The 16,639-nt window shown below is 33.3% G+C and overlaps 1 protein-coding gene across 2 annotated transcripts in view; it reads left to right on the top strand.

Annotated features, from left to right (window-relative positions):
* Window positions 1-16,639, top strand: part of CDH9 (cadherin 9) — a 171,504-nt gene that overhangs the window by 133,182 nt on the left and 21,683 nt on the right. For both annotated transcript variants that reach the window (XM_010353177.2, XM_030927589.1), the window contains 4 exons: window positions 2,815-2,934; window positions 3,527-3,694; window positions 6,164-6,351; window positions 7,267-7,520. In XM_010353177.2, the coding sequence (XP_010351479.1) occupies window positions 2,815-2,934; window positions 3,527-3,694; window positions 6,164-6,351; window positions 7,267-7,520 (730 nt within the window). The remainder of the gene's footprint in view (window positions 1-2,814; window positions 2,935-3,526; window positions 3,695-6,163; window positions 6,352-7,266; window positions 7,521-16,639) is intronic.

Raw genomic sequence — 16,639 nt, 5'->3', positions numbered from 1 at the left:
ATAGAGAGATTTTTTCTTTTGTATATGAAGTTTATTTTGTATAGTGTAATAAACTGAATTGATTTAACTTCCTCTAATATGTGTAAATATATATGTAAGACCAACTGGCATAGCTTGGTCACATTGTGTAATCTAAACTTTTCTTATCTTTAAATAATAATAATACTAATATTGATGAATTTTTCTTCCATATCCAGAGGAATTCTTTTGGTTCCCCAAAATCTTTAGCCACCAAGTTATTTATTTATTGGCTTTTAACATTTCTTCACGATTTACAAAATGTCTTTGGAATTTTTCCTAAAGATTATTAGTTGTATAGTTAAGTAAATAATGAATTAAGAATTACAGTAAACTTCTTTGATTCCTTAAGATAGTTTCTATTTAAGATATATGCAAAACTCTTATAAAAATGTGAATTGCAAAAATAATGATCTCAAAATCGTGTTCATCTCTTTGATATGAGATGCAATATATAAATTTGTCATTCAAGTTTCACTATATTTTACTTAGTACATTTTTATCTTTAATATGAAAATAAAATATTTATTTTAAATAACTAAAGAACAAATAAAATTTATACATATTTTGGAAAATTTAGAGGGATGTAAATTTCCATGTGTATGCTCTTTTATTTTTTCTTTATAAACAAACATTTATAAAATTAGCATAAAACATATAAACCATTTTCTATTTAATTTTATTACTAAATACTTTTAACTGTGTAAAGAATCATTACACTTCTGAAAAAACTACAACTGTTTATTCCCTATAATCCAACACACTGTCTCTCAGTTTGCTAAAAAATAACATATCAATGATATTTTGTCAGTGACTACCAGTGTTTAAAAGCATTCTTAAGTATTACCAGAGCTCTGAGAGGTGGAACAAGTATTTTACATGTGTGCTTTCAGCTTTTTGGCCACATCATAGAGTTTATTTCTGTTGTTTATATAAACTTATTTATCTTTGTCAAGCATCTTGGCGTAACTTCAAAGATCATCTACCCACTAACAGAGCTAATAATCAAAACTAAAATTCCACAAAAACATTATTTGAAAGAGTCAAATAAATATAGAAGATTGTTTTTACCTGTACCTATTATGAAAGCTTACAGTAATGCTCGCGTTTAAAGAAAAATAAAAGGGGTAATTCAAGAAACATCCTAAAATTGATGAAAAACTACTTGTATTTTCAGCATATTGGTAATGCTTAATAATTCATATTTCAATAACCTCCAATTGTGAAAACCACATTTATTCTAATATATATCATATAGGGTTATATAAAAAGGACATTACATGTAGATTTTTTTAAAAAAACACTGTTGAATTTCTGCACATCATAAAATGATTTGTATGGGGGGAATAAAATCACTTTATCATTTTTGCTTTCATCTAATAAACACATGGGTGGATAATTTTTTAATGATAAAAGCTTACAACTGGGATGGATTAAGTAAATATGTAATGTTTCCATTCACTCACAGGACACATCAATTCCATTACAGTTGAGAAAACAGGGGCCTCAAGAGACTGAGCTCAAGTTGTCATCGTTATGCTAATTAATTCTGAGAAAACATTAAAAAGCCTTGCTCAATTCATGTGTTAACATTCAAATATATTGACAGGAAATGAGCTGTTAATATTGATCTTAATTACCATATATTAATTTTTGAAATTGGCATACACATACACACACAACGTTTGAGAAACATCCACCGTAATTCAATTAGACAAGTTATTGGGTGTGTAATGTATGTGGACTATTAAATTAGGTGGTAGGGCCAACATGGAATCTTCCTGTTTTCAAAAACTTTAAAATGTGTATAAGAGTCAGATGCAAACTTTTAGAAATTATGTAAAATATACTGAAAAATGTCCTACAATGTAGCTTTGTCCAAGGGCATACCTAGTAGGCTTCAGTTAAGGGTGATGTTAGAACCATGCTTCAAATCTTTACAGAAATTCAGGAAAAAATAATTTTAAAAATTCATCAATATATTTTATTATGTTGATCCCTGCTTTTAAAGCACTTCTATGTTTTGAAAGATTTGAAACAAAATTCAACATAATTTAAATTTAATGATATAAAATTAGATAGTAAGCTTAAATTGCAGTATTGATTGTGACACAGAATTACACACCATACAGCTTCTTTTGAAGAATAATGATTTACAAATGTGCATCAAATAACCAGTATTATGCAACATATCAATAGGGGTAATCATAAGCAACCATATTATATATATTTAAAAGAGAGGCATAGACCCTTCATAGTTAGATATATCTTGGGAACAAAAAATATCTTGCAAGTCAATTTTACAGCATTTTGGTTTGTTTCTTCATAGAAATTGTCTCTTTATTTTTTATTTTATTTACCATTCACAGTCAAATATATCAGAGTAAAAAGCAGTAGCAGGTTAAAAAATGTTAGATTCATCTTTTAAATACATGTTTCCAGTTAGCGGTAAATGTATTAAATTACAAATTTCATGTGTGTTATATTCATTTTAAGAATGTTTGCCCTAAAACATTTCCAATCAATTAAAAATGCAATGTATTAACTAATCTCATTATATTCACCCTACTGATAAATATAGTTTGATACTTTTCTTAGATAAAAAAATTAAGAAATACTCAAGTTTATAGAAAATGAGAAAGAAAAGTAACTTTTTTGGGGAAGTATCTAAATAAATTTCTTCAAACATACAACATTGTCTAATACAAAACACTGACAGCAACATATTTTTAAGAAAGATTATTTCAAATTTGGAAGTATGTAAATGTCTCTGTTTGGGGATGGGGTTTCATGTAGGTACATCTGTTATACAAGTAACTGCAACAGATGCAGATGACGTCAACTATGGAAATAGTGCCAAAGTGGTCTATAGCATATTGCAAGGACAGCCATATTTTTCAGTGGACCCAGAATCAGGTACAACATTTAAACTTGGCCGACTTCTTATTGTATAATACTTTAAGATGCATAATTAATTTAGAGATTTTAAAAATATTTTTAAACCATTATTCATTCAGTTTCATGTTTCTATTTGTTTCCTCTCATTATTGAATGTAAACAAATGCAAACTTTCTATTATTTCAATAACTTATTTGAACCCTTAGCTCTTTAAACTATTATTCATTGGGTTTAAATCTGAAACACTAAATACAAAATTTCACAGAGATTCAGCACATTATGTGGCATAGAGAATACTTACACCTTGAATGTGACAATTATCAAAATTAAACAACTGTATTTGTCTAAAGATTGTTGACTGAAGTTAATTTTTGTAATCAAAAAAAATAAATACATTGATTTAGCAAAACGCATTTCATGAACATTAGCCCACGGCAAAATCCTTCCTGTTCTGTGAATTATGCTAAAGTGGTTATGGATTGAAAGACATATTTAAATACATTGACATTTTATGTTTGTTATAATCAACTTCTGTAAAATGAATCTTGTCTAGCTTAATTTTAAAACTCAGCGATTTAATTGCAAAACTTTTGTCTGCTTTTTCCAAAAGGCGTAATAAAAACTGCATTACCAGACATGAGCAGAGAAAATAGAGAGCAGTACCAGGTTGTTATACAGGCCAAAGACATGGGTGGCCAGATGGGAGGCCTTTCTGGAACCACCACAGTGAACATCACGCTGACAGATGTCAACAACAACCCTCCTCGATTTCCCCAGAGTAAGGAATGTTTCAGTGATCTCATGTCCGAAAACTTCTCAAACACACTAGTAGCCGAGTTTAATATTCACGCTTCATGCTAGTAGTTTTGCTATTGGTTTATGCATAAAGGAAAAACCACAATCCATTCCCCTACAAAAAGAAAAAAAATCACAATTTCCCACAAATAGAGAGTAATGGTGATTATTTTCATCATTTTGGGGGGTATGTAGTGTGAGAGAACAAAGGATTAAGCTTCTCTGGCAAGTTTTTGTTGTCGTTGTTGTTGTTGTTGTTGTTGTTGTTGTTGTTTGAAACAGAGTCTCACTCTGTCGCCCAGGCTGGAATGCAGTTGTGTGATCTCGGCTCACTGCAACCTCTGACTCCTGGGTTCAAGCAATTCTCCTGCCTCAGCCTCTTGAGTAGCTGGGATTATCAGTGAGCGCCACCACACCTGGCTAATTTTTGTATTTTTAGTAGAGACGGGGTTTCATCATGTTGGCCAGGCTGGTCTCGAATGACTGACCTTGTGATCTGCCCGCCTCGGCCTCCCAAAGTCCTGTGATTACAGGCTTGAGCCACCGTGCCCGGCCTCTCTGGAAACTTTTTAATTAACTTTTCTAACTTTGAAGCATTATAAAGTTTTCCAGACTTCCTTTCTCAACATTCACTAAGATTGTCTTAACATTTTCCTTTGGATCCTCTTCCTAATTAAGAGTGTGGACTCTCACGTCTGGCTATCTGGATTCAAATCCTGTGTCTCTCACTTGTCTTACCTCAGCTACCTTGTTTGCATGTAAAACTTAAAATCTCTTATCTAATTGATTGTGAAACGCAGACTTCTTGATATTTTAAAAATATCAACGCAGATTGGCTTATTTAGCATCATTTTTATATTTTCCTAGTGGCCCATAGAGTTATGGTTTACCACATTTGTGAGGGCATTTTAGACATATTCAAGTTTGGTAGTATCTCTGCTACCAAATTATGAAGATTACATCAGTTAACACTCTTTCAGTTGTCACCATTTTAGGACGGACATTAAACATGGATGCTTTGCATTTCATGACCTCCTGCAGAAAAAGATTTCCATTCTCTGCTGAAATTTGTTATTTTGCAGAGAATAAATACATAAGGAGTCCTATTTTGAAATATTCAATTAAAAGCTGAAACTTAAATTCATATCACTAATCTCAATACAGTAAAACAGTTTTCCAGGCAAATTATATTTAAAATGTTTTATCGAGCTTTGATTGGTGGACATATTTATATGATATATGTAAAATGATAAAGTTTGCTGAGAACATAAATAATAAGTCTAAATAACATAAACCTAAACTTTGCATTCATATTCATTTATAAAGAGTAATACTCAATGCATTTTTAATTTGACATTCTGTAATTCTGCTATCTATAATAATGTTAACAAAACTCTGGAACTACAATAGTTAAGGACTAGACCCAGAGCTAAATTTATGTCATCCCTAAAACAAACCTATGAGTGAATTACTGTCATTATCATCCTTGTTTCTTAGATGCGGACATCAAAGTTTAGAGAATTTAACTAACTGGCCAGGTAGTCAGAATTCAAATCCAGGCAATTGGATTTATATATGCACATTCTTAATCACCAAATCAATTGGAAAGAATCTAGACTTTGAAGTCAGAAAGAATTAGTTTTTGCATTCTCCCTTTCCCAAGTCTGCAGGATAATTTCCTTAAGGCCTGCCCCTGAAAATGATACAGCTAAATTGGTCCTTTGAGGACTAGTGTGAGGATTAAATAAATTAGCATATAAGCCCTTTGACCTTGTATAGACTGCACCACATTGTAAATGTTTAAAAATATTTCTGACCTTCATTAACATTAAAGTTTTTTTTTTTTTTTTCTATTGTGTCTTGAACAGGTAGCCACAAACTAAAATGCTTTTAGGGACACCAGAATATAATATAATATTTGCGTGAACCTACAAAAAATAGAAAAATCCATGCCCCACTAAAATATATTACAACTAAAACAAACAGGCAAAAAAAAAAAAAAAAAAAATTTGGTCTGTATGGCATTATTTTTTATTCCTGAATAAAATAATAAATGGATTTTTAAAATGTAACTGAATACATGTAAAAAAAACTGTGATGACTGTTTTGAAAGCCCCAGATGAGCAGTAAATAATTGTTTTTCATGTTCTTTTAAGTCAAAACTACTGGATTCTTATATCAGGCCTACCATCTATAGTCTAAATAACCTTGGGACATTCTCTATTTTTTTTTTTTTCTGGGACTTACACTTCTCATTTACAAAATGAGAGTGTTCTGTTTTATAAATTATTTTTCCAAATTAATAAATACATAATTTTGACAGCTTACAATTCAATATGATAAAAACTCTCCCTATTTAAAATTAATGTATTTAAGTTAAAAATGCAGAGGAAATGAAAGAATGTTGTTATCTAAAGATGAAATGTCAAAACAGCTCTTACTTAATTTACAGGTACGTATCAATTTAATTCTCCTGAATCTGTACCTCTTGGAACTCATCTTGGAAGGATAAAAGCCAATGACCCTGACGTGGGGGAAAATGCAGAGATGGAGTATAGCATTGCTGAAGGAGATGGTGCAGACATGTTCGATGTCATCACTGACAAGGATACACAGGAAGGGATTATAACTGTCAAACAGGTTTCCTTTCACTGTCTTCATTTTTTCATTGAGTGCTTTATAATTCATTTTTGCTTTTCAGTAAAGGGGGAAAAAGCCTGGGATTTATTTTCTCCCGTCTTTTACATGCTGTCTATCCTTCAGATAAATGGGAATAGTTATGATATCACTTCAAACAAGTTAAACGTCTTCATAATTGACACTTAAAACCTCAGTTGCTCATGCTTACACTAGAAAACAGTCAAATTAAAATTAGATAAACTTCAAGGTACTTGTTTGTATTTCTCCATAGAGGAAAAAATAAACATGCAGCCATCATTATCTCATGTACTTTTCAAAATATTTTCATTGTTAAGTGTGATGAGCTATTTAAATAAATACAACCTGAAGATGCTCCGTGTTTTACATTGGTTGCCATGATTTTCAATGCAGTGTGGGAGAACATTCTGAATCTTTACATCTAATAATACAGCTCAATAGTATCATTTCATATTGTCCTTATTTCACTTTTTATGCATATCTTACTTTCCACAAGCTCTCAAATAGTTGAAATAGAAATAAGTTTTGTTCTATACTTCTATTTTATATTTTTCTTCTGATTGTTACTGTATAACTTTAATAATGATAACATATATTGTATAAATCCATTAGATAATACTTCATTTACATGTCACCAAAAAAAAATGAAGCATATTACTAAGTGAGCATCAAAATCAACGTGTATGCCATTATATTAAGTTAACCCTCTGTGAATAAGTGTATGGCAAAACACATAGTTATAAATTTATTGCATATACCTATGAAGCAACCATTGAGAAAGTCATTTAAACAGAATTGTTGGTATAATCATGATCGCTGGCTATTAAACTTTGAAATCGTCTTCCGTTGTCATATCTTCTGAATTACGCTAATTTCTTTTATTTTATTTAACTTCAGAATTTAGATTTTGAAAATCAAATGCTCTACACTTTAAGAGTGGATGCAAGCAACACTCACCCTGATCCACGATTCTTGCACCTGGGACCTTTCAAAGACACAGCTGTGGTCAAAATATCTGTGGAAGATATAGATGAACCTCCTGTGTTCAGTAAAGTCTCTTATTTGATAGAAGTAGATGAAGATGTAAAGGAGGGCAGTATCATTGGACAGGTTACAGCATACGACCCAGATGCCAGGAACAATTTAATCAAGTAAGTACTTTGAAAACATTTATTATGTTTTTAGAAATATAATAATCTCTGGGCCGGGCGCGGTGGCTCAAGCCTGTAATCCCAGCACTTTGGGAGGCCGAGACGGGCGGATCACGAGGTCAGGAGATCGAAACCATCCTGGCTAACACGGTGAAACCCCGTCTCTACTAAAAAATATGAAAAACTAGCCGGGCGAGGAGGCTGAGGCAGGAGAATGGCGTGAACCCGGGAGGCGGAGCTTGCAGTGAGCCGAGATCGCGCCACTGCACTTCAGTCTGGGCGACAGACTCCGCCTCAAAAAAAAAAAAAAAAAAAAAAAAAAAGAAAGAAATATAATAATCTCACTATTTACCAACTGTGTGATAAAATGGTTGCACAATGTATAATCAAGCACAGTAATAATACCGAACACTTCCAGAGCACAGAGTCTTGGCTTGGCTGCCTTTGAAATGCTCTGGGTACAAGGTAGATAGTATTATAAACTTTTTTTGGAGATGATAAAACTGAGACTCCAAGTACTTAAGTAATTTGCCCATTGTTTATTAGCAAAGCTGAGTGTAAGAACCAGGCAGTTTAATGCCAGAGTCAATGATTTTAATACCTTTATCGTTGCTGTAGTCCTTGTCTCATTATCCCTCTTGGTTAAATAAAAGTTGACGTAAATAATGAACTAAATAAATAAATTAGAAAAAAAAGTTTTCCTATAAATTATGATTTTTTTCTTTTGAAAATTGTTACTAAGGCCTAACATATATCAATTTTTTGAAGAATATTATGTCAATTATATTCTCATAACAGAGTATTGCTGAAGAGATAATGACATTTAAGTCAATAAGAAAGGTAAAGGTATTAATTTGTATAGTATATCTTTCCAAATTTTGAATAGTTTTCACCATTTTAAAGGCTTTAAATATGTCAGAAACATAAATGAATCTCATATATTGTTCAAAGGGGAATTTAAATGAAGTTGGGGCATATATAGATTAATGCATGGGATGGATAATGATAGGTGGATGTGTGGAGGAACATATAGATAGCTGAAGAGAGAGACAATACATTAATCTGTTAAATATGTAGCTAACAAAGTATCTAAAATTCTACTTTGCTTAAAATTTAGTTAGGGAAAATAAATGGTTAAATTCATTTCATGTTGTCCTTTACACATAGCAAATTAATAATCACAATACTAAATATGTAACTATTTAATTTTCATTTTAGGACTATCAAAATATGTTAATTTACAAAGCAAACTGCTGCACTAAATATATTTTAATGATGATTTAATTTGTTGGTGAGATTAAGAGCATGTTAACCTTTGTAATTAAGAAACAGTCCATAAAAATCCAATGTGTAGTTAATGCGTAGAGCTTACATTAGCTTGAAAATTAGGGTTAGTTTTAGGTTTATCACCGTATAATTCACTGAACATCTGTTTTCAAAAAATAAATTATCAGTATCAAATTATGTATTTGTTATATTGTTTAACATCATTTTGAAACACACCTTCTTGTTATTATTGGGGATTATTTTAGGCTGGCAGAATTTTTACCATAATACATAAAATGTTTAATTTAAAATGTTCATATTGCTTAAAGTAAAACTCTTGAAATAAAATGAAAAATTAATCTAGCTGTCCAATGATCAATGTATATGCACTAGCATGTTCATATCCAAAGCAATGTATATTTGTGTTTTATTGAAATGGTATATGAGTGCTTGTTGGTGTCTTTTGTTTGAGGGTTTGTTAGAAAAGAGTGTAAATTATTTTTACATTTTCTGCAGTACTGAAATGGAAATAAGTATTCATCTATTTTTTAAAGGACAAGGGGTTGGTCATACCAGTAGCTACAAACGCTCAATAAGTGTCTGTTTTTTATAGTTTTTGTCATGTTTCAAAAAAATCATTAAAGTTGGTTGTGTCTTTATTTCTCCTTAGTGCCTGTTGCACCATATGTCTATGCTAGAAATCCTACATTCATTTTAGAAGTAATCGATTGTAACTTTTTTCTGTGCAATCACACATTATCAGAAAACTGTAAACAATGACATTATATCAACTTAGATGATGAGCCATGTTATTGCTGGACAATTGAACATTTTTGAGTCTAAATGAGACCAAATTTTCATAACAATCCATGTTATCTTTTCTTCATTAATCTAACATATTTGCTTATTAGGAATTCAGTAAATGCTGGGCACCTTGCAAGAGGCATGATGCCCCTTTTAGGTCACCAAGGCTGTTTATTTTATAAAATAAATTAGCCACTTAGTCACTTTTGCATTATGCTTATAAAAGATACTCTTCTATAGTTTTGTTTTTCTATAATGTTTTGGCCTAAATTTGGTATAATGAAAGTACTGCTTCATAGAATACAGTAAGGTATATAATATGCTCTTTAATTTTCCGAAAGATTTTGCATGGAATTATAATGTCTTCTTAATGTTTGGTAGGATTTAAAAGTGACAATATTTGGGGCTGTAATTTTGTTTTTTATTTGAGTTGTATCTACGTATTTTATTTCTCTAGTAGTTACAGAATTATTCTGGTTATCTAATTATTTAATTAGTTAAGTTTTGTTTTTAATTTTTCATCTCTCAGGGAATTTGTAAATCTTATCTAAGTTGTCAAATATATTAACATAAAGTTGTTCAAAATATTTTCACATTATCCTTTTGATATCTGTAGTGATGAAAGCTGTCTTTGATATCGTTAACTTTTATCTGCTTTATCCTGATCAGTGTGACAAAACTTTTTTGAAATTTATTTTCTCAAAAAAATCTAACTTCTGGTTTTATATTGTTTTACTTATTTTTTCTCTTTTTTAAAATTATACATTAAGTTATGTGATACATGTGTTTAACCGGCAGGTTTGTTACATAGATATACATGTGCTAGGGTGGGTTGCTGCACCCATCAAACCGTCGTCTACGCTGGGTATTTCTCCTAATGCTGCTATCCCTCCCCTAGGCCCCCCAACCCCTGACAGACCCTGGTATGTGATGTTCCCCTCCCTGTGTCCATGTGTACTCATTATTCAATTCCCATTTATGAGTGAGAACATGTGGTGTTTGGTTTTCTGTTCCTGTGTTAATTTGTTGAGAATGATGGTTCCCAGCTACATCCATGTCCCTACAAAGGACATTAACTCATTATTTTTATGGCTGCATAGTATTTCATGGTGTATATCCAGTCTATCATTGATGGACATCTGGGTTTGTTCCAAGTCTTTGCTATTGTGAATAGTGGTACAATAAACATACGTGTGTATATTTCTTTATAGTAGAATGGTTTATAATCTTTTGAGTATATACCCAGTAGTGGCATTGCTGGGTCAAATGGTATTTCCGGTTCTAGATCCTTGAGGAATTGCCACACTGTCTTCCACAATGGTTGAACTAATTTACATTCCCACCAAAAGTGTAAAAGTGTTCCTATTTCTCCACATACTATCCAGCATCTGTTGCTTCCTCACTTTTTAATGATTGCCATTCTAACTGGTGTGAGATGGTATCTCATTGTGGTTTTGATTTGCATTTCTCTAATCACCAGTGATAATGAACTTTTTTTTATACATTTGTGGGCCACATAAATGTCTTCTTTTGAGAAGTGTCTGTTTATATCCTTCACTCACCTTTTGATAAGATTGTTCATTTATTTCTTGTAAATGTGTTCAAGATTTTTGTAGATTCTGGATATTAGCCCTTTGTCAGATGGATAGATTGCAAAAATTTTCTCCCATTCTGTGGTTTGCCTGATCACTCTGATGCTAGTTTCTTTTGCTGTGCAGAAGCTCTTTAGTTTAATTAGATCCCACTTATCAGTTTTGTCTTTTGTTGTCATTGCTTTTGGTGTTTTAGTCATGAAGTCTTTGCCTATGCCTATGTCCTGGATGGTATTGCCTAGGTTTTCTTCTAGGGCTTTTATGGTTTTAGTTCTTATGTTTAGGTCTTTAATCCATCTTGAGTGAATTTTTGTATAAGGTGTAAGGAAAGGATCTGAATTCAGTTTTCCGCACATGGCTAGCCAGTTTTCCCAACACCATTTATTAAATAGGGAATCCTTTCCCCATTTCTTGTTTTTGTCAGGTTTGTCAAAGATCAGATGGCTGTAGATGTGTGGCATTATTGCTGAGGTCTCTGTTCTGTTCCATTGGTCTATATATCTGTTTCGGTGTCAGTACCATGCTGTTTTGGTTACTGAAGCCTTGTAGTATAGCTTGAAGTCAGGTAGCATGATGCCTCCAGCTTTGTTATTTTTGTTTAGGATTGTCTTTGCTATAAGGGCTCACTTTTGGTTCCATATGAAATTTAAACTTGTTTTTTTCTAATTCTGTGAGAAAAGTCAATGGTAGCTTAATGGGATAGCATTGAATCTATCAATTACTTTGAGCAGTATGGCCATTTTCATGATACTAATTCTTCCTCTCCGTGAGCATGGAACGTTTTTCCATTTGTTTGTGTCCTCCCTTATTTCCTTGAGCAGTGATTTGTAGTTTTCCTTGAAGAGGTCCTTCACATCCCTTGTAAGCTGTATTCCTAGGTATTTTATTCTCTTTGTAGTTATTATGAATGGGAGTTCACTCATAATTTGGCTCTCTGTTTGTCTGTTATTGGTGAATAGGGATGCTTGTGATTTTTGCACATTGATTTTGTATCCTGAGACTTTGCTGAAATTGCTTATCAGGTTAAGGAGTTTTGAGGCTGAGATGATGGGGTTTTCTAAATATGCAATCATATCATCTGCAAACAGACACAATTTGACTTCCTCTCTTCCTATTTGAATACCTTTTATTTCTTTCTCTTGGCTAATTGCCCTGGCTAGAACTTCCAATACTATGTTGAATGGATAGGAGTAGTGAGAGAGGACATCCTTGTCTTGTGCAGGTTTTCAAAGGGAATGTTTCCAGCTTTTGCCCATTCAGTATGATATTGGCTGTGGATCTGTCACAAATAGCTCTTTTTATTTTGAGATAGGTTCCATCCATACCTAGTTTATTGAAAGTTTATAGCATGAATGGGTGTTGAATTTTATTGAAGGCCTTTTCTGCATCTGTTGAGATAATTGTGTGGCTTTTGTCTTTGGTTCTGTTTATGTGATGGATTACTTTTTTGATTGGTGCATATTGAACCAATCTTGCATCCCAGGGATGAAGCCAACTTGATCGTCATTGATAAGCTTTTTGATGTGCTGCTGGATTTAGTTTGCCAGTATATTATTGAGGATTTTCACATCAATGTTTACCAGAGTTATTGGCCTGAAATTTTCTCTTTTTTTGTTGTGTCTCTGCCATGTTTTGTTATCAGAAAGATGCTGGCCTCATATGGTACATCTAGTTCTAGATCCTTGAGGAATCGCCATACTGTTTTCCATAATGGTTGAACTAGTTTACAATCCCACCAACAGTGTAAAAGTGTTCCTATTTCTCCACATCCTCTCCAACACCTATTGTTTCCTGATTTTTTAATGATTGCCATTCTAACTGGTGTGAGATGGTATCGCATTGTGGTTTTGATTTGCATTTCTCTGATGGCGAGTGATGATGAGCATTTTTTCATGTGTCTGTTGGCTGTATGAATGTCTTCTTTTGAGAAATGTCTGTTCATATCCTTTGCCCACTTTTTGATGGGGTTGTTTGTTTTTTTCTTGTATATTTGTTTGAGTTCTTTGTAGATTCTGGATATTAGCCCTTTGTCAGATGAGTAGGTTGCAAAAATTTTCTCCCATTCTGTAGGTTGCCTGTTCACTCTGATGGTAGTTTCTTTTGCTGTGCAGAAGCTCTTTAGTTGAATTGGATCCCATTTGTCAATTTTGGCTTTTGCTGCTGTTGCTTTTGGTGTTTTTTAGACATGAAGTCCTTGCCCATGCCTATATCCTGAATGGTACTACCTAGATTTTCTTCTAGGGTTTTTATGGTATTAGGTCTAACATTTAAGTCTCTAATCCATCTTGAATTAATCTTCGTATAAGGGGTAAGGAAAGGATCCAGTTTCAGCTTTCTACTTATGGCTAGCCAATTTTCCCAGCACCATTTATTAAATAGGGAATCTTTTCCCCATTTCTTGTTTCTCTCAGGTTTGTCAAAGATCAGATGGCTGTAGATGTGTGGTATTATTTCTGAGGACTCTGTTCTGTTCCATTGGTCTATATCTCTGTTTTGGTACCAGTACCATGCTGTTTTGGTTACTGTAGCCTTGTAGTATAGTTTGAAGTCAGGTATCGTGATGCCTCCAGCTTTGTCCTTTTGACTTAGGATTGTCTTGGCAATGCGGGCTCTTTTTTGGTTCCATATGAACTTTAAAGCAGTTTTTTTTCCAATTCTGTGAAGAAACTCATTGGTAGCTTGATGGGGATGGCATTGAATCTATAAATAACCTTGGGCAGTATGGCCATTTTCACGATATTGATTCTTCCTATCCATGAGCATGGTATGTTCTTCCATTTGTTTGTGTCCTCTTTGATTTCACTGAGCAGTGGTTTGTAGTTCTCCTTGAAGAGGTCCTTTACATCCCTTGTAAGTTGGATTCCTAGGTATTTTATTCTCTTTGAAGCAATTTTGAATGGAAGTTCATTCCTGATTTGGCTCTCTGCTGGATATATACCCAAAGGATTATAAATTATTCTACTACAAAGACACACGCACATGTATGTTTATTGCGGCACTATTCACAATAGCAAAGACTTGGAATCAACCCAAATGTCCATCTGTGACAGACTGGATTAAGAAAATGTGGCACATATACACCATGGAATACTATGCAGCCATAAAAAATGATGAGTTTGCGTCCTTTGTAGGGACATCGATGCAGCTGGAAACCATAATTCTTAGCAAACTATCACAAGAAGAGAAAACAAAAAAACGCATGTTCTCACTCATAGGTGGGAACTGAACAATGAGATCACATGGACTCGGGAAGGGGAACATCACACTCCGGGGCCTGTCATGGGGAGGGGGGAGGGGGGAGAGATTGCATTGGGGAGTTATACATGATATAAATGATGAATTGATGGGTGCTGACGAGTTGATGGGTGCAGCACACCAACATGGCACAAGTATACATATGTAACAAACCTGCACGTTATGCACATGTACCCTAGAACTTAAAGTTTAATAATAAAAAAAAAAATTCATGAAACTGAGTTAGCTAATAAATTAATTCCCATCTATAAAAGAGCAATAATATGCCCTTTTATAACCTCCAAGTTTGTTGGAAGGAAAAAATAAGATAACCCATGGAAAGAACTACTAAGATCCAAATTGCTGTAGATAAATCCCTAATCCCTGACAATCCTTAAGACTGATAAATAGAACAGAAAAATTAAATGTGAAGATAACCTGGCACAACACTCCACATGCATTGGAGATAGATACGCATATACATGAGTGTAGGGGTGTGTGTGTGTGTGTATGTATAGTCAGAGATGTGTATATCTAGCAATGTATCTGCCAACTTATTGAGATAAAAATTAAAAACGTGTATTATAAGAAAAAAAAAAAAGAAAGATGCTGGCCTCATAAAATGAGTTGGGGGGATTCCCTCTTTTTCTATTATTTGGAATAGTTTCAGAAGGAATGATACCAGCTCCTCTATGTACCTCTGGTAGAATTTGTCTGTGAATCCATCTGGTCCTGGGCTTTTTATAGTTGGTAGGTTATTAATTACTGCATGCATTTCAGAAGTTGTTATTGGTCTATCCAGGGATTCGCCTTCTTCCTGCTTTAGTCTTTGGAGGGTGTATGTGTCCAAGAATTTATCAATCTCATCTAGATTTCTTAGTTTATTTTCATAGAGGTTTTTATAGTATTCTCTAATGGTAGTTTGTATTTTTGTGGGATCACTGGATATATCCCCTTCATCATTTTTTATTGTGTCTATTTGATTCTTCTCTCTTCTTTATTAGTCTGGCAAGTGGTCCATCTATCTTTTAGTCTTTTCAAAAACACAGCTCTTCAATTAATTGATTTTTTGAGGGATTTTTTATGTCTCTATCTCCTTCAGCTCTGCTCTGATCTTAGTTATTTCTTGTTTTCTGCTAGCTTTTGAATTTGCTTTCTCTTGCTTCTCTAGTTCTTTTAATTGTGATGGTAGGGTGTCAAGTTTAGCTCTTTCCCACTTTCAATCCTGTGGGCATTTAGTGCTATAAATTTCCCTCTAAATACTGCTTTAGCTGTGTCCCAGAGATTCTGTTACATGTGTCTTTGTTCTTATTGGTTTCAAATAACTTATTTATTTCTGCCTTCATTTCATTATTTACCCAGTAGTCATTCAGAAGCAGGATGTTCAGTTTCCATGTAGTTGCGCGGTTTTGAGTGAGTTTCTTAATCCTGAATTCTAATTTGATTTCATTGTGTTGTGAGAGACTGTTATGATTTCCATTCTTTTGCATTTGCTGAGGAGTGTTTTACTTCCAATTATGTGGTCAATTTGTGAATAAGTACAATGTGGTGCTGATAAGAATGTATATTTTGTAGATTTGGAGAGGACAGTACTGTAGATGCCTCTTAGATCCGCTTGGTGCAGAGCTGAGTTCAATTCCTGAATATCCTTGTTAAATTTCTGTCTCATTGATCTGTCTAATATTAACAGTGGGGTGTTAATGTCTCCCGCTATTATTGTATGGTAGTCTAAGTCCCTTTGTAGGTATCTAAGTACTTGCTTTATAAATCTGGGTGCTCCTGTTTTGGGTGCATATATAAATAAGAATACTTAGCTCTTCTTTTTGCATTTATCCCTTTACCATTATGTAATGCCCTTCTTTGTCTTTTTTGATCTTTGTTGGTTTAAAGTCTGTTTTATCAGAGACTAGGATTGCAACCCCTGCTATTTTTTTGCTTCCCTTTTTCTTGGTAAATATTCCTCCATCCTTTATTTTGAGCTTATGTGTGTCTTTGCATGTGAGATGGGTCTCCAGAGTACATCACTCCTATGGGTCTTGACTCTTTATCCAATTTGCCAGTCTGTGTCTTTTAATTGGGGCATTTAGCCCACTTACATTTAAGGTTAGCATTGTTATGTGTGAATTTGATCCTGTCATTATGAAGCTAGCTGGTTATTTTGCCCATTAGTTGGTGCAATTTCTTAATAATGCCTATGGTCTTTACAATTTGGTATGTTTTTGC

Source organism: Rhinopithecus roxellana, chromosome 3 (assembly GCF_007565055.1).
Source record: "Rhinopithecus roxellana isolate Shanxi Qingling chromosome 3, ASM756505v1, whole genome shotgun sequence".
Taxonomy (NCBI): Eukaryota; Metazoa; Chordata; class Mammalia; order Primates; family Cercopithecidae; genus Rhinopithecus; species Rhinopithecus roxellana.
This window is presented reverse-complemented; position numbering and strand designations above follow the sequence as displayed.